Source organism: Haliotis rufescens, unplaced genomic scaffold (genome assembly GCF_023055435.1).
Source record: "Haliotis rufescens isolate VD_foot unplaced genomic scaffold, xgHalRufe1.0.p SCAF_1, whole genome shotgun sequence".
Classification (NCBI taxonomy): domain Eukaryota; kingdom Metazoa; phylum Mollusca; class Gastropoda; order Lepetellida; family Haliotidae; genus Haliotis; species Haliotis rufescens.
This window is the reverse complement of record NW_025963779.1, coordinates 94,168,332-94,195,284: the sequence shown is the minus strand read 5'-3', so window position 1 is coordinate 94,195,284 and position 26,953 is coordinate 94,168,332. Positions and strand designations below refer to the sequence as shown.

Genomic DNA, 26,953 nt, shown 5'->3' with positions numbered 1-26,953 from the left:
TGTCAATGTATCAGACAGCCACTGTGTTGTCCTTCATAGTGCATGTCAATGTATCAGACAGCCACTGTGTTGTCCTTCATAGTGCATGTCAATGTATCAGACAGCCACTTTGTTGTCCTTCATAGTGCATGTCAATGTATCAGACAGCCACTGTGTTGTCCTTCATAGTGCATGTCAATGTATCAGACAGCCACTGTGTTGTCCTTCATAGTGCATGTCAATGTATCAGACAGCCACTGTGTTGTCCTTCATAGTGCATGTCAATGTATCAGCACAGCCACTGTGTTGTCCTTCATAGTGCATGTCAATGTATCAGCACAGCCACTGTGTTGTCCTTCATAGTGCATGTCAATGTATCAGACAGCCACTGTGTTGTCCTTCATAGTGCATGTCAATGTACCAGCACAGCCACTGTGTTGTCCTTCATAGTGCATGTCAATGTATCAGACAGCCACTGTGTTGTCCTTCATAGTGCATGTCAATGTATCAGAAAGCCACTGTGTTGTCCTTCATAGTGCATGTCAATGTATCAGACAGCCACTGTGTTGTCCTTCATAGTGCATGTCAATGTATCAGACAGCCACTGTGTTGTCCTTCATAGTGCATGTCAATGTATCAGACAGCCACTTTGTTGTCCTTCATAGTGCATGTCAATGTATCAGACAGCCACTTTGTTGTCCTTCATAGTGCATGTCAATGTATCAGACAGCCACTGTGTTGTCTTTCATAATGCATGTCATGATCACTGTGATGTCATTTCATAGTGCATCTCCTTGTGTTGTCCTTGAAAGTATATGTCACTGTGTCAGTGTGACCACTGTGTTGTCCTTCATAGTGCACGTCGCTGTGTTGTCCTTCAAAGCTAACGTCACTGTGTTAAGTACAGGCTGAAATTGATAGAGATGCATGGAAGATAACCGAAAAAAATGCCTTCAATTATGATAATTCTCGATATAATAATAACGTGTCATATATTCGATCTTTGTAATTCTCACACGGATTTTTCATTACCCCGCGATATGCCAAGGAGAGGCACGGGCCATCGAGCCATGGATGCCCGTGCCTATAATCAAAACACAAGATGAGATTGGGTTAAATAGCCGAGGGTGTGCTGGTACTAGTGGGCTACTTAGCTGCTAGTTGTGTATACCAAAATGCTACCGTTGCCATGGCCACTAGCGTGGCCAACGGCGATTCGCAGCTAGCGCTGCTGGCCTGAGACTGCTACCGCTGTCCGGCCCCAACGGTAGCATATTTAAACGCTACCATTGCTTGGCAACTACCACGCTGCCAAAAGCAACTACCACTGCTGGTCTAAGTCAGACTACCGCTGCCCAGCCCCAGGTAGCTAGCCAAAGCAGATCCCACTGCCTGGCCCCATTAGCAAAACCATTGTGCGACTACCGCCGCGGACCCAACTGTCAGCTACCGCTTGACAAGACGACTTCCGCCGCCGGGCCCATATACGTGGCAATTGTTTGCCCCAACGTATGTTATTTTACGATTTCCCGGCTGAAAAGTCGGGAAAGACAAGGTTCCCACTGAGAAGCAGGTAACCCAGGAAAGGTTCATGCTGAAAAGCAGGTAGCCTTAATCACGAGTATTAATTTGGAAGCAAGTTAATTTGTTACTAGCAGTGTAGCCCACAAGAACCCTGCCACAAAACACCAGAGTGGAGAATAGTTTTAGTGTCTGTGACTGTTTCAGATCTGTGGTTACTTAATGATTCATAGATAACTAGCATTTTCACTGTGACATACTTGGTCTTTGTAATTCTCACACGGATTTTTCAATAGTTCATGGTACAGAGACTTCAAAACTCTATAAATGCCTGAACAATATCTATCTGTAAACTCAGACAAGAAACATCGTAACATGATCATTAGATTGAGAGCGTGATTGTTAAAACTGAAGGTGACTGAGGCTAGATGGTTAGGAATAGAGTGATCACTACACACGTCCTGTATGTAACCTTGGTATAGAAGATGATAATCATTTTGTGTTTTAATATGTAACAAGTATGATGGCGGCGAAAAATATTACTCAGTGACAATGACCAGCCCTCAATACATTTCAAATGTTACTATCTGGAAATTGTGAAATATTGCTGAAGAAACTTTGTAAATTGTACCGAAAAGCTATGCCAAGAGACAGGTATTTATAAACGCAGGTTGACCATGATGAGTTGAAGTTTGCTGTATATATTCAAGACAGCTGACAGTGTGGACATTTCGTCTCTAGCCGGACAGCTGAAACTGTGGACATTTCGTCTCCAGCAAGACAGCTGAAACTGTGGACATTTCGTCTTCAGCAAGACAGCTGACACGCTGACACTGTAGACATTTCGTCTCCAGCAAGACAGCTGAAACTGTGGACATTTCGTCTCCAACAAGACAGCTGACACTGTAGACATTTCGTCTCCAGCAAGACAGCTGAAACTGTGGACATTTTGTTTTTTTTCTAAAAGTCAATGGACACATGGTTGTGATCTTTACACACACATACACATTTTCTTCTCTGAAAATCTGTTTAGGAACCTGCATTTTGTGAAAAAAGCCCCCAGACCATTGACTCTAAAATCGCTCCTAGAATTCTGATTGACTTTAAACCAGCCTGCCTATTACTAAGCCATTTGTGCATGTATCCCTCGGACCCTTATAAACTTAGTTCTGCCGGTGTGGCATGGACTTTTAGATGACGTGAATGTTAACGGTTCTAACATGTCTGATCTTTACAGTTTGTGGTTGTTCTGTGTCGTCTGAAGTATGCTACATGAAGGGGAACGGTTCTAACCAGGTGCAGATGGTGGTGTGTCCGTGGTCTTGCTGTGGTGTATCCCACAGATATTGCTGTGGAGACGGATCAGCTGAGAACGAGTGAGTTTTACGTTGGAGAATACATGTCCTCTCAATTCGATCACATAAAATACACCCAACCACGCAGACAGTGAATGGATTCGTTTGACACCGCTTTAAACAGAATGTCAGTTATATACCAACTTCATGTTGTCCCAGGCGGGTACCACAACGTGGACGGGTACACGACTCAAAGACTCAAACCATGGTGCATGTATAATTCGAACAAACGGTCTTCGGGTTCTGGCACGACTCAGGATCGGATGACCTGACCACGCTTCACGTACCACACAATGAACATCAACATGTCAAGAAAAGTTCCCACTACCCTTGTTTAAGTCCGTCCTATTGCTTGCACCCTGGTGTATTGTACGTACGTCATTGAAATAAAAACGGACGCGGAACAAATTTCTAAATCATATGACTCATTTACCTCAAAGTACAGGAAACCAGGGCACTGTCGCAAAAATATGCAAAGGATCTCATTCGTTTTGCTCTATTGTGTAAGCATTCAATACTTTGCTATCCAGTTACGTAATCATTTCTAATTTTGAACACCTCTCCCAGTGTGTATCCTATTACCCATTCCGTACACATGACCTCTCCCTGTGTGTATCCTATTCCCCATTCTGTAAGCATGACCTCTCCCTGTATCTATCCTATTACCCACTATGTACTCATGACCTCTCCCTGTGTGTAATCTATTACTCATTCAGTACACATGAACTCTCCATGTGTGTATCCCATTACCCATTCTGCACAGATGACCTCTCCCTGTGTGTATCCCATTACCCATTCTGTACACATGACCTCTCTGTGTGTCTATCCTATTACCCATTATGTACTCATGACCTCTCTGTGTGTCTATCCTATTACTCATTCTGTAACCTGACCTCTCCCTTTGTGTAACCTATTACTCATTCAGTACACATGAACTCTCCATGTGTGTATCCTATTACCCATTCCGTACACATGACCTCTCCCTGTGTGTAACCTATTACTAATTCAGTACCATGACCTCTCCCTCTGTGTATCCCATTACCCATTCTGTACGCATGACCTCTCCCTGTATCTATCCTATTACCCATTATATACTCATGACCTCTCCCTGTGTGTAACCTATTACTCATTCAGTACATATGACCTCTCCCTGTGTGTATCCCATTATCCATTCTGCACGCATGACCTCTTTGTGTGTCTATCCTATTACCAATTATCTACTCATGACCTCTCTGTGTGTCTATCCTATTACTCATTCTGTAACCTGACCTCTCCCTGTGTGTATCCAATTACCCATTCTGTACTCATGTCCTCTCTGTGTGTCTATCCTATTACCCATTATGTACTCATGACCTCTCTGTGTGTCTATCCTATTACTCATTCTGTAACCTGACCTCTCCCTGTGTGTATCCCATTACCCATTCTGTACTCATGACCTCACCATGTGTGTATCCCATTACTCATTTAGTTCACAGGACCTCTCTGTGTGTGTAACCTATTACTAGTTCAGTACACATTACCTCTCCCTGTGTATAACCTATTACTCATTCTGTAACCTGACCTCGTCCTCTGTGTATCCCATTACCCATTCTGTACGCATGACCTCTCCCTGTGTGTATACTATTATCCATTATGTACTCATGACCTCACTCTGTGTGTAACATATTACTCATTCAGTACACAAGACCTCTCCCTCTGTGTATCCCATTACTCATTAAGTACAAATGACCGCTCCCTGTGTTTTATCCCATTACCCATTATGTACTCCTGACCTCTCTCTGTGTGTAACATATAATCAATTCAGAACATGTGACCTCTCCTTGTGTGTAACCTATATTTCATTCAGTACACATGACCTCTCCCAGGGTGTATCCCATTACCCATTCTGTACGCATGACCTCTCTGTGTGTGTATCCTATTACCCATTATGTACTCATGACCTCTCCATGTGTGTATCCTATTACCCATTATGTACTCATGACCTCTCTCTGTCTGTATCCTACTACCAATTATGTACACCTGGCCTCTCCCTGTGTGTAACCTATTATTCACTCAGTACACATGGCCTCTACCATGGTGTATCAAAACACTCATTCTGTACACATGACCTCTTCCTGTGTGTATCATATTACTCATTCTGTACACATGACCTCTCCCCTTTGTGTAACCTTTTACTCATTCTGTACACATGACCTCTTCCTGTGTGTATCATATTACTCATTCTGTACACATGACCTCTCCCCTTGTGTATCATATTACTCATTCTGTACACATGACCTCTTCCTGTGTGTATCATATTACTCATTCTGTACACATGACCTCTTCCTGTGTGTATCATATTACTCATTCTGTACACATGACCTCTTCCTGTGTGTATCATATTACTCATTCTGTACACATGACCTCTTCCTGTGTGTATCATATTACTCATTCTGTACACATGACCTTTCCCAGTGTGCATTCACTCACTCATTCTGTACACATGACCTCTTCCTGTGTGTATCATATTACTCATTCTGTACACATGACCTCTCCCAGTGTGCATTCAATCACTCATTCTGTACACATGACCTCTCCCTGTGTGTATCATATTACTCATTCTGTACACATGACCTCTTCCTGTGTGTATCATATTACTCATTCTGTACACATGACCTCTTCCTGTGTGTATCACATTACTCATTCTGTACACATGACCTCTCCCAGTGTATATTCAATCACTCATTCTGTACACATGACCTCTCCCTGTGTGTAACCTTTTACTCATTCTGTACACATGACCTCTCCCAGTGTGTAACCTTTTACTCATTCTGTACACATGACCTCTCCCAGTGTGCATTCAATCACTCATTCCGTAACCTGACCTCTACCTCTGTGTAACCTAACGCTCATTCTGCAGTCATGACCTCACCCTGTGTGTATCACAATACCCATTCTGTACACATGACCTCTCTCTGTGTGTATCCTACTACCAATTATGTACACCTGGCCTCTCCCTGTGTGTAACCTATTATTCACTCAGTACACATGGCCTCTACCATGGTGTATCAAAACACTCATTCTGTACACATGACCTCTTCCTGTGTGTATCATATTACTCATTCTGTACACATGACCTCTCTCTGTGTGTATCCTACTACCAATTATGTACACCTGGCCTCTCCCTGTGTGTAACCTATTATTCACTCAGTACACATGGCCTCTACCATGGTGTATCAAAACACTCATTCTGTACACATTACCTCTCCATGTGAAACATATTACTCATTCAGTACACATGACCTCTCCCTCTGTGTATCCCATTACCCATTATGTACTCATGACCTCTCTCTGTGTGTAACATATAACCAATTCAGTAGATAATACCTCTTCTTGTGTGTAACCTATTACTCATTCAGTACACATGGCCTCTCCAAGGGTGTAACCTATTACTCGTTCAGTACACATTACCTCTCCCTGTGTGTAACCTATTACTAATTCTGTACACCTGACCTCTTCCTCTGTGTATCCCATTACCCATTCTGTACGCATGACCTCTCCCTGTGTGTATCCCACTACCCATCATGTACTCATGACCTATCCCTCTGTGTATCTCATTACTCATTCATTACAAATGACCGCTCCCTGTGTGTATCCCATTACCCATTATGTACTCATGACCTCTCTCTGTGTGTAACATATAACCAATTCAGTACTTATGACCTCTCCTTGTGTGTAACCTATTATTCATTCAGTACACATAGCCTCTCCCAGGTTGTATCCCATTACCCATTCTGTACGCATGACCTTTCTGTGTGTGTATCCCATTGCTCATTCTGTACTCATGACCTCTCTCTGTGTGTATCCCATTGCTCATTCTGTACTCATGACCTCTCTCTGTGTGTATCCCATTACCCATTCTGTACTCAAGACCTCTCTCTGTGTGTATCCCATTGCTCATTATGTACACATGACCTCTCTCTGTGTCTATTCCATTGCTCATTCTGTACTCATGACCACTCCCCGTGTGTATCCCATTGCTCATTCTATACTCATGACCTCTCCCTGTGTCAATCCCATTGCTCATTCCGTACACATGACCTCTCCCTGTGTCTATCCCATTACCCATTCTGTACACGTGAGTTCTCTGTGTGTCTATCCTATTACCCATTATGTACTAATGACCTCTCTGTGTGTCTATCCTATTGCTCATTCTGTACTCATGACCTCTCTCTGTGTGTATCCCATAACCCATTCTGTACGAATAACCTCTCTCTGCGTGTATCCCATTACTCATTCAGTACAAATGACCCCTCCATGTATGTATACCATTACCCATTATGTACTCATGACCTCTCTGTGTGTGTAACATATAACCAATTCAGTAATATGACCTCTCCCTGTGTATAACCTATTACTCATTCAGTACACATTACCTCTCCATGTGAAACATATTACTCATTCAGTACACATGACCTCTCCCTCTGTGTATCCCATTACCCATTATGTACTCATGACCTCTCTCTGTGTGTAACATATAACCAATTCAGTAGATAATACCTCTTCTTGTGTGTAACCTATTACTCATTCAGTACACATGGCCTCTCCAAGGGTGTATCCTAATACCCATTCTGTACGCATGACCTCTGTGTGTGTGTATCCTAATACCCATTATGTACTCATGACCTCTCTCTCTGCGTATCCTATTACCAATCATGTACACATGGCCTCTTCCTTTGTGTAACCTATTACTCGTTCAGTACACATTACCTGTCCCTGTCTGTAACCTATTACTAATTCTGTACACCTGACCTCTTCCTCTGTGTATCCCATTACCCATTCTGTACGCATGACCTCTCCCTGTGTGTATCCCACTATCGATTATGTACTCATGACCTATCCCTCTGTGTATCTCATTACTCGTTCATTACAAATGACCGCTCCCTCTGTGTATCCCATTACCCATTATGTACTCATGACCTCTCTCTGTGTGTAACATATAACCAATTCAGTACTTATGACCTCTCCTTGTGTGTAACCTATTATTCATTCAGTACACATAGCCTCTCCCAGGTTGTATCCCATTACCCATTCTGTACGCATGACCTTTCTGTGTGTGTATCCCATTGCTCATTCTATACTCATGACCTCTCTCTGTGTCTATCCCATTGCTCATTCTGTACTCATGACCTCTCTCTGTGTGTATCCCATTACCCATTCTGTACTCAAGACCTCTCTCTGTGTGTATCCCATTGCTCATTATGTACACATGACCTCTCTCTGTGTCTATTCCATTGCTCATTCTGTACTCATGACCACTCCCCGTGTGTATCCCATTGCTCATTCTATACTCATGACGTCTCCCTGTGTCAATCCCATTGCTCATTCCGTACACATGACATCTCCCTGTGTCTATCCCATTGCTCATTCTGTACTCATGACCTCTCATTCTGTCTATTCCATTGCTCATTCTGTACTCATGACCTCTCCCTGTGTGTATCCCAATGCTCATTCTGTAAACTCACCTCTCCATGTGTGTATCCCATTCCTCATTCTGTACTCATAACCTCTCTCTGTGTGTATCCTATTAACCATTATGTACACATGACCTCTCCCTGTGTGTTTCCCATTGCTCATTCCGTAACCTGACCTCTCCCTGTGTGTATCCCATTACCCATTCTGTACTCATGACCTCTCTCTGTGTGTATCCAATTACCCATTCTGTACGCATGACCTCTCTGTGTGTATCCCATTGCTCATTCTCTACACAAGACCTCTCCCTGTGTCTATTCCATTGCTCATTCTGTAACCTGACCTCTCCCTGTTTGTATCCCATTGCTGATTCTGTACTAACCACCTCTCCCTGTGTGTATCCCATTACCCATTCTTTACTCATGACCTCTCTCTCTGTGTATCCCATTGCTCATTCTGTACTCATGACCTCTCCCTTTGTCTATCCCATTGCTCATTCTGTACTCATGACCTCTCCCTGTGTGTATCCCATTGCTCATTCAGTACACATGATATCTCCCTGTGTGTATCCCATTACTCATTCTGTACTCATGATCTCTCTCTGCGTGTATCCTATTAACCATTATGTACTAATGACCACTCTCTGCATGTAACCTTTTACTCATTCTGTACTCATGACCTCTCTCTGCGTGTATCCTATTACCCATTCTGTACTGATGACCCTCTATGCGTGTAACCTATCACTCCTTCAGTACACATGACCTCTCCCTGTATGTATCCTATTACTCATTCTGTACTCATGACCTCTCCCTGTCTATATCCCATTGCTCTTTCTGTAATCATGACCTCTCCCTGTTTGTATCCCATTGCTCATTCTGTACTCATGACCTCTCTCTGCGTGTACCCTATCACTCATTCTGTACTCATGACCTCTCTCTGCGTGTATCCTATTACTCATTCTGTACTCATGACCTCTCTCTGCGTGTATCCTTTTACCCATTTTGGACTCATGACCTCTCTCTGCGTGTACCCTATCACTCATTCTGTACTCATGACCTCTCCCTGTGTGTAACCTATCACTCATTCTGGAACTTGACCTCTCCCTGTGTGTATCATATTACCCATTATGTACTCATGACCTCTCTGTGTGTTTATCCTATTACAAATTATGTTCTTATGACCAATCTCTGCATGTAACCTATTACTCATTCTGTACTCATGACCTCTCTCTGTGGATAACCTATTACCCATTATGTACTCATGACCTCTCTCTGCGTGTAACCTATCACTCATTCAGTACACATGACGTCTCCCTGTGTGTATCCAATTACTCATTCTGTACTCATGATCTCTCTCTGCGTGTATCCTATTAACCATTATGTACTCATGACCACTCTCTGCATGTAACCTTTTACTCATTCTGTACTCATGACCTCTCTCTGCGTGTATCCTATTACCCATGCTGTACTCATGAACCCTCTCTGCGTGTAACCTATCATTCATTCAGTGCACATGACCTCTCCCTGTATGTATCCCATTACTCATTCTGTACTCATGAGCTCTCCCTGTTTATATCCCATTGCTCATTCTATACTCATGACCTCTCCCTGTTTGTATCCCATTGCTCATTCTGTACTCATGACCTCTCTCTGTGTGTATCCCATTGCTCATTCTGTACTCATGACCTCTCCCTGTGAGTATCCCATTGCTCATTCTGTACTCATGACCTCTCCCTGTTTGTATCCCATTGCTCATTCTGTACTCATGACCTCTCTCTGTGTGTCTCCCATTACCCATTCTGTTCTCCAGACCTCTCTTTGTGTGTATCCTATTGCTCATTATGTACACATGACCTCTCTCTGTGTGTATCCCATTGCTCATTCTGTACTCATGACCACTCCCCGTGTGTATCCCATTGCTCATTCTCTACTCATGACCAATCCCTGTGTCAATCCCATTGCTCATTCCGTACACATGACCTCTCCCTGTGTCTATCCCATTGCTCATTCTGTACTCATGACCTCTCATTCTGTCTATTCCATTGCTCATTCTGTACTCATGAACTCTCCCTGTGTGTATCCCAATGCTCATTCTGTAAACTCACCTCTCCATGTGTGTATCCCATTGCTCATTCTGTACTCATGACCTCTCTCTGTGTGTATCCTATTAACCATTATGTACACATGACCTCTCCCTGTGTGTTTCCCATTGCTCATTCCGTAACCTGACCTCTCCCTGTGTGTATCCCATTACCCATTCTGTACTTATGACCTCTCTCTGTGTGTATCCAATTACTCATTCTGTACGCATGACCTCTCTGTGTGTATCCCATTGCTCATTCTCTACACAAGACCTCTCCCTGTGTCTATTCCATTGCTCATTCTGTAACCTGACCTCTCCCTGTTTGTATCCCATTACCCATTCTGTACTCATGACCTCTCTCTGCGTGTATCCTATTAACCATTTTCTCCTCATGACCTCTCTCTGCATGTAACCTATTACTCATTCTGTACTCATGACCTCTCTCTGCGTGTATCCTATTACCCATTCTGTACTCATGACCTCTCTCTGCGTGTACCCTATCACTCATTCTGTACTCATGACCTCTCTCTGCGTGTATCCTATTACCCATTCTGTACTCATGACCTCTCCCTGTGTGTATCCAATTGCTCATTCTGTACTCATGACCTCTCCCTGTGTGTATCCAATTGCTCATTCTGTACTCATGACCTCTCCCTGTTTGTATCCAATTGCTCATTCTGTACTCATCACCTCTGCCTGTTTGTATCCCATTGCTCATTCTGTACTCATGACCTCTCCCTGTGTCAATCCAACTACTCATTCTGTACTAACGACCTCTCCCTGTTTGTATCCCATTACCCATTCTGTACTCATGACCTCTCTCTGTGTGTATCCCATTGATCTTTCTGTACACATGACCTCTCCCTTTGTCTATCCTATTGCTCATTCTGTACTCATGACCTCTCATTCTGTCTATTCCATTGCTTATTCTGTTCTCCTGACCTCTCCCTGTGTGTATCCCAATGCTCATTCTGTAAACTCACCTCTCCATGTGTGTATCCCATTGCCAATTCTGTTCTTATGACCTCTCTCTGTGTGTATCCTATTAACCATTATGTACACATGACCTCTCCCTGTGTGTTTCCCATTGCTCATTCTGTAACCTGACCTCTCCCTGTGTGTATCCAATTACCCATTCTGTACTCATGACCTCTCTGTGTCTATTCCATTCATCATTCTGTACTCATGACCTCTCTCTGTGTTTATCCAATTTCTCATTCTCTACGCATAACCTCTCTGTGTGTATCCTATTGCTCATTCTGTACACAAGACCTCTCCCTGTGTCTATTCCATTCCTCAATCTGTAACCTGACCTCTCCCTGTTGGTATCCCATTACCCATTCTGTACTCATGACCTCTCTCTGTGTGTATCCTATTAACCATTATGTACACATGACCTCTCTCTGTGTCTATTCCATTTCTCATTCTGTACTCATGACCACTCCCCGTGTGTATCCCATTGCTCATTCTATACTCATGACCTCTCCCTGTGTCAATCCCATTGCTCATTCCGTACACATGACCTCTCCCTGTGTCTATCCCATTGCTCATTCTGTACTCATGACCTCTCATTCTGTCTATTCCATTGCTCATTCTGTACTCATGACCTCTCCCTGTGTGTATCCCAATGCTCATTCTGTAAACTCACCTCTCCATGTGTGTATCCCATTCCTCATTCTGTACTCATAACCTCTCTCTGTGTGTATCCTATTAACCATTATGTACATATGACCTCTCCCTGTGTGTTTCCCATTGCTCATTCCGTAACCTGACCTCTCCCTGTGTGTATCCCATTACCCATTCTGTACTCATGACCTCTCTCTCTGTGTATCCAATTACCCATTCTGTACGCATGACCTCTCTGTGTGTATCCCATTGCTCATTCTCTACACAAGACCTCTCCCTGTGTCTATTCCATTGCTCATTCTGTAACCTGACCTCTACCTGTTTGTATCCCATTACCCATTCTGTACTCATGACCTCTCTCTGCGTGTATCCTATTACCCATTCTGTACTCATGACCTCTCTCTGCGTGTACCCTATCACTCATTCTGTACTCATGACCTCTCTCTGCGTGTATCCTATTACCCATTCTGTACTCATGACCTCTCCCTGTGTGTATCCAATAGCTCATTCTGTACTCATGACCTCTCCCTGTGTCAATCCAATTGCTCATTCTGTACTAACGACCTCTCCCTGTTTGTATCCCATTACCCATTCTGTACTCATGACCTCTCTCTGTGTGTATCCCATTGATCTTTCTCTACACATGACCTCTCCCTTTGTCTATCCCATTGCTCATTCTGTACTCATGACCTCTCATTCTGTCTATTCCATTGCTCATTCTGTACTCCTGACCTCTCCCTGTGTGTATCCCAATGCTCATTCTTTAAACTCACCTCTCCATGTGTGTATCCCATTGCCAATTCTGTTCTTATGACCTCTCTCTGTGTGTATCCTATTAACCATTATGTACACATGACCTCTCCCTGTGTGTTTCCCATTACTCATTCTGTAACCTGTCCTCTCCCTGTGTGTATCCAATTACCCATTCTCTACTCATGACCTCTCTGTGTCTATTCCATTGCTCATTCTGTAACCTGACCTCTCCCTTTTTTGTTTCCCATTTCCCATTCTGTACTCATGACCTCTCTCTGCGTGTATCCTATTAACCATTTTCTCCTCATGACCTCTCTCTGCATGTAACCTATTACTCATTCTGTACTCATGACCTCTCTCTGCGTGTATCCTATTACCCATTCTGTACTCATGACCTCTCTCTGCGCGTACCCTATCACTCATTCTGTACTCATGACCTCTCTCTGCGTGTATCCTATTACCCATTCTGTACTCATGACCTCTCCCTGTGTGTATCCAATTGCACATTCTGTACTCATGACCTCTCCCTTTGTCAATCCAATTGCTCATTCTGTACTAACGACCTCTCCCTGTTTGTATCCCATTACCCATTCTGTACTCATGACCTCTCTCTGCGTGTATCCTATTAACCATTTTCTCCTCATGACCTCTCTCTGCATGTAACCTATTACTCATTCTGTACTCATGACCTGTCTCTGCGTGTATCCTATTACCCATTCTGTACTCATGACCTCTCTCTGCGTGTACCCTATCACTCATTCTGTACTCATGACCTCTCTCTGCGTGTATCCTATTACCCATTCTGTACTCATCACCTCTCGCTGTGTGTATCCAATTGCTCATTCTTTACTCATGACCTCTCCCTGTGTCAATCCAATTGCTCATTCTGTACTAACGACCTCTCCCTGTTGGTATGCCATTACCTAGTGTACTCATGACCTCTCTCTCTGTGTATCCAATTACCCATTCTGTACGCATGACCTCTCTGTGTGTATCCCATTGCTCATTCTCTACACAAGACCTCTCCCTGTGTCTATTCCTTTGCTCATTCTGTAACCTGACCTCTCCCTGTTTGTATCCCATAACCCATTCTGTACTCATGACCTCTCTCTGCGTGTATCCTATTAACCATTTTCTCCTCATGACCTCTCTCTGCATGTAACCTATTACTCATTCTGTACTCATGACCTCTCTCTGCGTGTATCCTATTACCCATTCTGTACTCATGACCTCTCTCTGCGTGTACCCTATCACTCATTCTGTACTCATGACCTCTCTCTGCGTGTATCCTATTACCCATTCTGTACTCATGACCTCTCCCTGTGTGTATCCAATTGCTCATTCTGTACTCATGACCTCTCCCTGTGTCAATCCAATTGCTCATTCTGTACTAACGACCTCTCCCTGTTTGTATCCCATTAACCCATTCTGTACTCATGACCTCTCTCTGTGTGTATCCCATTGATCTTTCTCTACACATGACCTCTCCCTTTGTCTATCCCATTGCTCATTCTGTACTCATGACCTCTCATTCTGTCTATTCCATTGCTCATTCTGTACTCCTGACCTCTCCCTGTGTGTATCCCATTGCTCATTCTGTAAACTCACCTCTCCATGTGTGTATCCCATTGCCAATTCTGTTCTTATGACCTCTCTCTGTGTGTATCCTATTAACCATTATGTACTCATGACCTCTCCCTGTGTGTTTCCCATTACTCATTCTGTAACCTGACCTCTCCCTGTGTGTATCCAATTACCCATTCTGTACTCATGACCTCTCTGTGTCTATTCCATTGATCATTCTGTACTCATGACCTCTCTCTGTGTTTATCCAATTTCTCATTCTGTACGCATAACCTCTCTGTGTGTATCCCATTGCTCATTCTCTACACAAGACCTCTCCCTGTGTCTATTCCATTGCTCAATCTGTAACCTGACCTCTCCCTGTTTGTATCCCATTACCCATTCTGTACTCATGACCTCTCTTTGCGTGTATCCTATTAACCATTTTGTACACATGACCTCTCTCTGCATGTAACCTATTACTCATTCTGTACTCATGACCTCTCTCTGCGTGTATCCTATTACCCATTCTGTACTCATGACCTCTCTCTGCGTGTAGCCTATCACTCATTCTGTACTCATGACCTCTCTCTACGTGTATCCTATTACCCATTCTGTACTCATGACCTCTCAATGTATGTATCCAATTGCTCATTCTGTACGCATGACCTCTCTGTGTGTATCCCATTGCTCATTCTGTACACAAGACCTCTCCCTGTGTCTATTCCATTCCTCAATCTGTAACCTGACCTCTCCCTGTTGGTATCCCATTACCCATTCTGTACTCATGACCTCTCTCTGTTTGTATCCTATTAACCATTATGTACACATGACCTCTCCCTGTGTGTTTCCCATTGCTCATTCCGTAACCTGACCTCTCCCTGTGTGTATCCCATTACCCATTCTGTACTCATGACCTCTCTCTCTGTGTATCCAATTACCCATTCTGTACGCATGACCTCTCTGTGTGTATCCCATTGCTCATTCTCTACACAAGACCTCTCCCTGTGTCTATTCCATTGCTCATTCTGTAACCTGACCTCTCCCTGTTTGTATCCCATTACCCATTCTGTACTCATGACCTCTCTCTGCGTGTATCCTATTAACCATTTTCTCCTCATGACCTCTCTCTGCGTGTAACCTATTACTCATTCTGTACTCATGACCTCTCTCTGCGTGTATCCTATTACCCATTCTGTACTCATGACCTCTCTCTGCGTGTACCCTATCACTCATTCTGTACTCATGACCTCTCTCTGCGTGTATCCTATTACCCATTCTGTACTCATGACCTCTCCCTGTGTGTATCCAATTGCTCATTCTGTACTAACGACCTCTCCCTGTTTGTATCCCATTACCCATTCTGTACTCATGACCTCTCTCTGTGTGTATCCCATTGATCTTTCTCTACACATGACCTCTCCCTTTGTCTATCCCATTGCTCATTCTGTACTCATGACCTCTCATTCTGTCTATTCCATTGCTCATTCTGTACTCCTGATCTCTCCCTGTGTGTATCCCAATGCTCATTCTGTAAACTCACCTCTCCATGTGTGTATCCCATTGCCAATTCTGTTCTTATGACCTCTCTCTGTGTGTATCCTATTAACCATTATGTACACATGACCTCTCTCTGTGTTTATCCAATTTCTCATTCTGTAACCTGACCTCTCCCTGTGTGTATCCAATTACCCATTCTGTACTCATGACCTCTCTGTGTCTATTCCATTGATCATTCTGTACTCATGACCTCTCTCTGTGTTTATCCAATTTCTCATTCTGTACGCATAACCTCTCTGTGTGTATCCCATTGCTCATTCTGTACACAAGACCTCTCCCTGTGTCTATTCCATTGCTCAATCTGTAACCTGACCTCTCTCTGCATGTAACCTATTACTCATTCTGTACTCATGACCTCTCTCTACGTGTATCCTATTACCCATTCTGTACTCATGACCTCTCAATGTGTGTATCCAATTGCTCATTCTGCACTCATGACTTCTCCCTGTTTGTATCCCATTGCTCAATCTGTACTAACGACCTCTCCATGTGTGTATCCCATTACCCATTCTTTACTCATGACCTCTCTCTGTGTGTATCCCATTGCTCATTCTGTACTCATGACCTCTCCCTTTGTCTATCCCATTGCTCGTTCTGTACTCATGACCTCTCTCTGTGTGTATCGCATTGCTCATTCAGTACACATGACGTCTCCCTGTGTGTATCCCATTACTCATTCTGTACTCATGATCTCTCTCTGCGTGTATCCTATTAACCATTATGTACTCATGACAACTCTCTGCATGTAACTTTTACTCATTCTGTACTCATGACCTCTCTCTGCGTGTATCCTATTACCCATTCTGTACTCATGACCCCTCTATGCGTGTAACCTATCACTCATTCAGTACACATGACCTCTCCCTGTATGCATCCCACTACTCATTCTGTACTCATGACCTCTCCCTGTCTATATCCCATTGCTCATTCTGTACTCATGACCTCTCTCTGTGTGTATCCCATTACCCATTCTGTAATCATGACCTCTCCCTGTGTCAATGCGATTGCTCATTCCGTACTCATGACCTCTCCCTGTGTCTATCCCATTGCTCATTCTGTACTCATGACCTCTCATTCTGTCTATTCCATTGCTCATTCTGTACTCATGACCTCTCCCTGTGTGTATCTAATTGCTCATTCTGTAAACTCACCTCTCTCTGTGTATATCCCATTGCTCATTATGTACTCATGACCTCTCAATGTGTGTATCCTATTAACCATTATGTACACATTACCTCTCCCTGTGTGTTTCCCATTGCTCATTCCGTAACCTGACCTCTCCCTGTGTGTATCCCATTACCCATTCTGTACTCATGACCTCTCTCTGTGTGTATCAAATTACCCATTCTGTACTCATGACCTCTCTCTGCGTGTATCCTATTAACCATTTTCTACTCATGACCTCTCTCTGCATGTAACCTATTACTCATTCTGTACTCATGAGCTCTCTCTGCGTGTACCCTATCACTCATTCTGTACTCATGACCTCTCTCTGCGTGTATCCTATTACCCATTCTGTTCTCATGACCTCTCTCTGTGTGTATCCAATTGCTCATTCTGTACTCATGGCCTCTCCCTGTGTCAATCCAATTGCTCATTCTGTACTAACGACCTCTCCCTTTGTGTATCCCATTACCCTTTCTGTACTCATGACCTCTCATTCTGTGTATTCCATTGCTCATTCTGTACTCCTGACCTCTCCCTGTGTGTATCCCATTGCTCATTCTGTAAACTCACCTCTCCATGTGTGTATCCCATTGCCAATTATGTTCTTATGACCTCTCTCTGTGTGTATCCTATTAACCATTATGTACACATGACCTCTCCCTGTGTGTTTCCCATTACTCATTCTGTAACCTGACCTCTCCCTGTGTGTATCCAATTACCCATTCTGTACTCATGACCTCTCTGTGTCTATTCCATTGATCATTCTGTACTCATGACCTCTCTCTGTGTTTATCCAATTTCTCATTCTGTACGCATAACCTCTCTGTGTGTATCCCATTGCTCATTCTGTACACAAGACCTCTCCCTGTGTCTATTCCATTGCTCAATCTGTAACCTGACCTCTCCCTGTTGGTATCCCATTACACATTCTGTACTCATGACCTCTCTTTGCGTGTATCCTATTACCCATTTTGTACTCATGACCTCTCTCTGCGTGTACCCTATCACTCATTCTGTACTCATGACCTCTCTCTACGTGTATCCTATTACCCATTCTGTACTCATGACCTCTCAATGTATGTATCCAATTGCTCATTCTGTACGCATAACCTCTCTGTGTGTATCCCATTGCTCATTCTGTACACAAGACCTCTCCCTGTGTCTATTCCATTCCTCAATCTGTAACCTGACCTCTCCCTGTTGATATCCCATTACCCATTCTGTACTCATGACCTCTCTCTGTGTGTATCCTATTAACCATTATGTACACATGACCTCTCCCTGTGTGTTTCCCATTGCTCATTCCGTAACCTGACCTCTCCCTGTGTGTATCCCATTACCCATTTTGTACTCATGACCTCTCTCTCTGTGTATCCAATTACCCATTCTGTACGCATGACCTCTCTGTGTGTATCCCATTGCTCATTCTCTACACAAGACCTCTCCCTGTGTCTATTCCATTGCTCATTCTGTAACCTGACCTCTCCCTGTTTGTATCCCATTACCCATTCTGTACTCATGACCTCTCTCTGCGTGTATCCTATTAACCATTTTCTCCTCATGACCTCTCTCTGCATGTAACCTATTACTCATTCTGTACTCATGACCTCTCTCTGCGTGTATCCTATTACCCATTCTGTACTCATGACCTCTCTCTGCGTGTACCCTATCACTCATTCTGTACTCATGACCTCTCTCTGCGTGTATCCTATTACCCATTCTGTACTCATGACCTCTCCCTGTGTGTATCCAATTGCTCATTCTTTACTCATGACCTCTCCCTATGTCAATCCAATTGCTCATTCTGTACTAACGACCTCTCCCTGTTTGTATCCCATTACCCATTCTGTACTCATGACCTCTCTCTGTGTGTATCCCATTGATCTTTCTCTACACATGACCTTTCCCTTTGTCTATCCCATTGCTCATTCTGTACTCATGACCTCTCATTCTGTCTATTCCATTGCTCATTCTGTACTCCTGATCTCTCCCTGTGTGTATCCCAATGCTCATTCTGTAAACTCACCTCTCCATGTTGGTATCCCATTGCCAATTCTGTACTCATGACCTCTCTGTGTGTATCCTATTAACCATTATGTACACATGACCTCTCCCTGTGTGTTTCCCATTACTCATTCTGTAACCTGACCTCTCCCTGTGTGTATCCAATTACCCATTCTGTACTCATGACCTCTCTGTGTCTATTCCATTGATCATTCTGTACTCATGACCTCTCTCTGTGTTTATCCAATTTCTCATTCTGTACGCATAACCTCTCTGTGTGTATCCCATTGCTCATTCTGTACACAAGACCTCTCCCTGTGTCTATTCCATTGCTCAATCTGTAACCTGACCTCTCCCTGTTTGTATCCCATTAACCATTCTGTACTCATGACCTCTCTCTGCGTGTATCCTATTAACCATTTTGTACTCATGACCTCTCTCTGCATGTAACCTATTACTCATTCTGTACTCATGACCTCTCTCTACGTGTATCCTATTACCCATTCTGTACTCATGACCTCTCAATGTGTGTATCCAATTGCTCATTCTGTACTCATGACCTCTCCCTGTGTGTATCCCATTGCTCATGCTGTACTAACGACCTCTCCATGTGTGTATCCCATTACCAATTCTTTACTCATGACCTCTCTCTGTGTGTATTCCATTGCTCAATCTGTACTCATGACCTCTCCCTTTGTCTATCCCATTGCTCATTCTGTACTCATGACCTCCCCCTGTGTGTATCGCATTGCTCATTCAGTACACATGACGTCTCCCTGTGTGTATCCCATTACTCATTCTGTACTCATGATCTCTCTCTGCGTGTATCCTATTAACCATTATGTACTCATGACAACTCTCTCCATGTAACTTTTACTCATTCTGTACTCATGACCTCTCTCTGCGTGTATCCTATTACCCATTCTGTACTCAACACCCCTCTATGCGTGTAACCTATCACTTATTCAGTACACATGACCTCTCCCTGTATGTATCCCATTACTCATTCTGTACTCATGACCTCTCCCTGTCTATATCCCATTGTTCATTCTGTACTCATGACCTCTCCCTGTTTGTATCCCATTGCTCATTTTGTACTCATGACCTCTCTGTGTGTGTATCCCATTACCCATTCTGTACTCAAGACCTCTCCCTGTGTGTATCCCATTGCTCATATGTACACATGACCTCTCTCTCTGTCTATTCCATTGCTCATTCTGTACTCATGACCACTCCCCGTGTGTATCCCATTGCTCATTCTGTACTCATGACCTCTCCCTGTGTCAATTCCATTGCTCATTCCGTACATATGACCTCTCCCTGTGTGTTTCCCATTGCTCATTCTGTAACCTGACCTCTCCCTGTGTGTATCCAATTAACCATTCTATACTCATGACCTCTCTGTGTCTATTCCATTGATCATTCTGTACTCATGACCTCTCTCTGTGTTTATCCAATTTCTCATTCTGTACGCATAACCTCTCTGTGTGTATCCCATTGCTCATTCTGTACACAAGACCTCTCCCTGTATCTATTCCATTGCTCAATCTGTAACCTGAACTCTCCCTGTTTGTATCCCATTACCCATTCTGTACTCATGACCTCTCTCTGCGTGTATCCTATTAACCATTTTGTACTCATGACCACTCTCTGCATGTAACCTATTACTCATTCTGTACTCATGACCTCTATCTGCGTGTATCCTATTACCCATTCTGTACTCATGACCTCTCTCTGCGTGTACCCTATCACTCATTCTGTACACATGACCTCTCTCTACGTGTATCCTATTACCCATTCTGTACTCATGACCTCTCAATGTAAGTATCCAATTGCTCATTCTGTACTCATGACCTCTCTCTACGTGTATCCTATTACCCATTCTGTACTCATGACCTCTCAATGTGTGTATCCAATTGCTCATTCTGTACTCATGACCTCTCCCTGTGTGTATCCCATTGCTCATGCTGTACTAACGACCTCCCCATGTGTGTATCCCATTACCAATTCTTTACTCATGACCTCTCTCTGTGTGTATTCCATTGCTCAATCTGTACTCATGACCTCTCCCTTTGTCTATCCCATTGCTCATTCTGTACTCATGACCTCCCCCTGTGTGTATCGCATTGCTCATTCAGTACACATGACGTCTCCCTGTGTGTATCCCATTACTCATTCTGTACTCATGATCTCTCTCTGCGTGTATCCTATTAAACATTATGTACTCATGACAACTCTCTGCATGTAACTTTTACTCATTCTGTACTCATGACCTCTCTCTGCGTGTATCCTATTACCCATTCTGTACTCATGACCTCTCTCTGCGTGTATCCTATTAACCATTTTGTACTCATGACCACTCTCTGCATGTAACCTATTACTCATTCTGTACTCATGACCTCTCTCTGCGTGTATCCTATTACCCATTCTGTACTCATGACCTCTCTCTGCGTGTACCCTATCACTCATTCTGTACACATGACCTCTCTCTACGTGTATGCTATTACCCATTCTGTACTCATGACCTCTCAATGTAAGTATCCAATTGCTCATTCTGTACTCATGACCTCTCCCTGTTTGTATCCCATTGCTCATGCTGTACTAACGACCTCTCCATGTGTGTATCCCATTACCCATTCTTTACTCATGACCTCTCTCTGTGTGTATCCCATTGCTCATTCTGTACTCATGACCTCTCCCTTTGTCTATCCCATTGCTCGTTCTGTACTCATGACCTCTCCCTGTGTGTATCGCATTGCTCATTCAGTACACATGACGTCTCCCTGTGTGTATCCCATTACTCATTCTGTACTCATGATCTCTCTCTGCGTGTATCCTATTAACCATTATGTACTCATGACAACTCTCTCCATGTAACTTTTACTCATTCTGTACTCATGACCTCTCTCTGCGTGTATCCTATTACCCATTCTGTACTCATGACCCCTCTATGCGTGTGACCTATCACTCATTCAGTACACATGACCTCTCCCTGTATGCATCCCATTACTCATTCTGTACTCATGACCTCTCCCTGAGTGTATCCCATTACCCATTCTGTACTCATGACCTCTCCCTGTGTCAATGCGATTGCTCATTCCGTACTCATGACCTCTCCCTGTGTCTATCCCATTGCTCATTCTGTACTCATGACCTCTCATTCTGTCTATTCCATTGCTCATTCTGTACTCATGACCTCTCCCTGTGTGTATCCCCATGCTCATTCTGTAAACTCACCTCTCTCTGTGTATATCCCATTGCTCATTCTGTACTCATGACCTCTCATTGTGTGTATCCTATTAACCATTATGTACACATTACCTCTCCCTGTGTGTTTCCCATTGCTCATTCCGTAACCTGACCTCTCCCTGTGTGTATCCCATTACCCATTCTGTACTCATGACCTCTCTCTGTGTGTATCCAATTACCCATTCTGTACTCATGACCTCTCTCTGCGTGTATCCTATTAACCATTTTCTACTCATGACCTCTCTCTTGTGTATCCTATTAAACATTATGTACTCATGACAACTCTCTGCATGTAACTTTTACTCATTCTGTACTCATGACCTCTCTCTGCGTGTATCCTATTACCCATTCTGTACTCAACACCCCTCTATGCGTGTAACCTATCACTTATTCAGTACACATGACCTCTCCCTGTATGTATCCCATTACTCATTCTGTACTCATGACCTCTCCCTGTCTATATCCCATTGCTCATTCTGTACTCATGACCTCTCCCTGTTTGTATCCCATTGCTCATTCTGTACTCATGACCTCTCTCTGTGTGTATCCCATTACCCATTCTGTACTCAAGACCTCTCCCTGTGTGTATCCCATTGCTCATATGTACACATGACCTCTCTCTCTGTCTATTCCATTGCTCATTCTGTACTCATGACCACTCCCCGTGTGTATCCCATTGCTCATTCTGTACTCATGACCTCTCCCTGTGTCAATTCCATTGCTCATTCCGTACATATGACCTCTCCCTGTGTGTTTCCCATTGCTCATTCTGTAACCTGACCTCTCCCTGTGTGTATCCAATTAACCATTCTATACTCATGACCTCTCTGTGTCTATTCCATTGATCATTCTGTACTCATGACCTCTCTCTGTGTTTATCCAATTTCTCATTCTGTACGCATAACCTCTCTGTGTGTATCCCATTGCTCATTCTGTACACAAGACCTCTCCCTGTGTCTATTCCATTGCTCAATCTGTAACCTGACCTCTCCCTGTTTGTATCCCATTACCCATTCTGTACTCATGACCTCTCTCTGCGTGTATCCTATTAACCATTTTGTACTCATGACCACTCTCTGCATGTAACCTATTACTCATTCTGTACTCATGACCTCTCTCTGCGTGTATCCTATTACCCATTCTGTACTCATGACCTCTCTCTGCGTGTACCCTATCACTCATTCTGTACACATGACCTCTCTCTACGTGTATCCTATTACCCATTCTGTACTCATGACCTCTCAATGTAAGTATCCAATTGCTCATTCTGTACTCATGACCTCTCCCTGTTTGTATCCCATTGCTCATGCTGTACTAACGACCTCTCCATGTGTGTATCCCATTACCCATTCTTTACTCATGACCTCTCTCTGTGTGTATCCCATTGCTCATTCTGTACTCATGACCTCTCCCTTTGTCTATCCCATTGCTCGTTCTGTACTCATGACCTCTCCCTGTGTGTATCGCATTGCTCATTCAGTACACATGACGTCTCCCTGTGTGTATCCCATTACTCATTCTGTACTCATGATCTCTCTCTGCGTGTATCCTATTAACCATTATGTACTCATGACAACTCTCTGCATGTAACTTTTACTCATTCTGTACTCATGACCTCTCTCTGCGTGTATCCTATTACCCATTCTGTACTCATGACCCCTCTATGCGTGTGACCTATCACTCATTCAGTACACATGACCTCTCCCTGTATGCATCCCATTACTCATTCTGTACTCATGACCTCTCCCTGTCTATATCCCATTGCTCATTCTGTACTCATGACCTCTCTCTGTGTGTATCCCATTACCCATTCTGTACTCATGACCTCTCCCTGTGTCAATGCGATTGCTCATTCCGTACTCATGACCTCTCTCTGTGTCTATCCCATTGCCCATTCTGTACTCATGACCTCTCATTCTGTCTATTCCATTGCTCATTCTGTACTCATGACCTCTCCCTGTGTGTATCCCCATGCTCATTCTGTAAACTCACCTCTCTCTGTGTATATCCCATTGCTCATTCTGTACTCATGACCTCTCAATGTGTGTATCCTATTAACCATTATGTACACATTACCTCTCCCTGTGTGTTTCCCATTGCTCATTCCGTAACCTGACCTCTCCCTGTGTGTATCCCATTACCCATTCTGTACTCATGACCTCTCTCTGTGTGTATCCAATTACCCATTCTGTACTCATGACCTCTCTCTGCGTGTATCCTATTAACCATTTTCTACTCATGACCTCTCTCTGCATGTAACCTATTACTCATTCCGTACTCATGACCTCTCTCTGCGTGTATCCTATTACCCATTCTGTACTCATGACCTCTCTCTGCGTGTACCCTATCACTCATTCTGTACTCATGACCTCTCTCTGCGTGTATCCTATTACCCATTCTGTTCTCATGACCTCTCCCTGTGTGTATCCAATTGCTCATTCTGTACTCATGGCCTCTCCCTGTGTCAATCCAATTGCTCATTCTGTACTCATGACCTCTCCCTGTGTGTATCCCATTACCCTTTCTATACTCATGACCTCTCATTCTGTGTATTCCATTGCTCATTCTGTACTCCTGACCTCTCCCTGTGTGTATCCCAATGCTCATTCTGTAATCTCACCTCTCCATGTGTGTATCCCATTTCTCATTCTGTACTCATGACCTCTCTCTGTGTGTATCCTATTAACCATTCTGTGCACATGACCTCTCCTTGTGTGTTTCCCATTGCTCATTCTGTAACCTGACCTCTCCCTGTGTGTATGAAATTACCCATTCTGTACTCATGACCTCTCTGTGTCTATTCCATTGATCATTCTGTACTCATGACCTCTCTCTGTGTTTATCCAATTACCCATTCTGTATGCATGATCTCTCTGTGTGTATCCCATTGCTCATTCTGTACACAAGACCTCTCCCTGTGTCTATTCCATTGCTCAATCTGTAACCTGACCGCTCCCTGTTTGTATCCCATTACCCATTCTGTACTCATGACCTCTCTCTGCGTGTATCCTATTAACGATTTTGTACTCATGACCTCTCTCTGCATGTAAGCTATTACTCCTTCTGTACTCATGACCTCTCTCTGCGTGTATCCTATTACCCATTCTGTACTCATGACCTCTCTCTGCGTGTACCCTATCACTCATTCTGTACTCATGACCTCTCTCTACGTGTATACTATTACCCATTCTGTACTCATGACCTCTCAATGTGTGTATCCAATTGCTCATTCTGTACTCATGACCTCTCCCTGTTTGTATCCCATTGCTCATTCTGTACTCATGACCTCTCCCTGTGTGTATCCCATTACCCATTCTTTACTCATGACGTCTCTCTTTGTCTATCCCATTGCTCATTCTGCACTCATGACCTCTCCCTCTGTGTATCCCAATGCTCATTCTGTAAACTCACCTCTCCATTACTTTATCCCATTGCTCATTTTGTAACCTGACCTCTCCCTGTGTGTATCCAATTACCCATTCTGTACTCATGACCTCTCTGTATCTATTCCATTGATCATTCTGTACTCATGACCTCTCTCTGTGTTTATCCAATTACCCATTCTGTACGCATGACCTCTCTGTGTGTATCCCATTGCTCATTCTCTACACAAGACCTCTCCCTGTGTCTATTCCAATGCTCAATCTGTAACCTGACCTCTCCCTGTTTGTATCCCATTACCCATTCTGTACTCATGACCTCTCTCTGCGTGTATCCTATTACCCATTCTGTACTCATGACCTCTCTCTGCGTGTACCCTATCACTCATTCTGTACTCATGACCTCTCTCTACGAGTATCCTATTATCCATTCTGTACTCATGACCTCTCAATGTGTGTATCCAATTGCTCATTCTGTACTCGTGACCTCTCTCTGTGTTTATCCAATTACCCATTCTGTACGCATGACCTCTCTGTGTGTATCCCATTGCTCATTCTGTACTCATGACCTCTCCCTGTTTGTATCCCATTGCTCATTCTGTACTAACGACCTCTCCCTGTGTGTATCCTATTACCCATTCTTTACTCATGACCTCTCTCTCTGTGTATCCCATTGCTCATTCTGTACTCATGACCTCTCCCTTTGTCTATCCCATTGCTCATTTTGCACTCATGACCTCTCCCTGTGTGTATCCCATTGCTCATTCTGTACTCATGACCTCTCCCTGTGTCAAACCTATTGCTCATTCTGTACTAACGACCTATCCCTGTGTGTATCCCATTACCCATTCTGTACTCATGACCTTTCTCTGTGCGTATCCCATTGTTCATTCTGTACACATGACCTCTCCCTCTGTGTATCCCATTGCTCATTCTGTACTCATGACCTCTCTGTGTGTGTTTCCCATTACCCATTCTGTACTCATGACCTCTTTCTGTGTGTATCCCATTGCTCATTTTGTACTCTTGACCTCTCCCTGTGTGTATCCAATTGCTCATTCTGTAAACTCACCTGTCCATGTGTGCATCCCATTACCCATTCTGTACGCATGACTTCTCTGTATTTATCCTATTAACCATTATCTACTGATGACCTCTCCCTGTGTATATCCCATTACCCACTCTGTACTCATGACCTCTCCGTGTCTATTCCATTGCTCATTCTGTACTAATGACCTCTCTCTGTATGTATCCAATTACCCA

General features: G+C 43.6%; 1 protein-coding gene across 1 annotated transcript in view; it reads left to right on the top strand.

Annotated features, from left to right (window-relative positions):
- Positions 1-26,953, top strand: part of LOC124125435 — a 57,823-nt gene that overhangs the window by 6,017 nt on the left and 24,853 nt on the right. The window contains exon 2 of the mRNA XM_046488746.2: positions 2,738-2,876. Coding sequence (XP_046344702.2) covers positions 2,773-2,876 — 104 coding nt within the window. The 5' untranslated portion in view covers positions 2,738-2,772. The remainder of the gene's footprint in view (positions 1-2,737; positions 2,877-26,953) is intronic.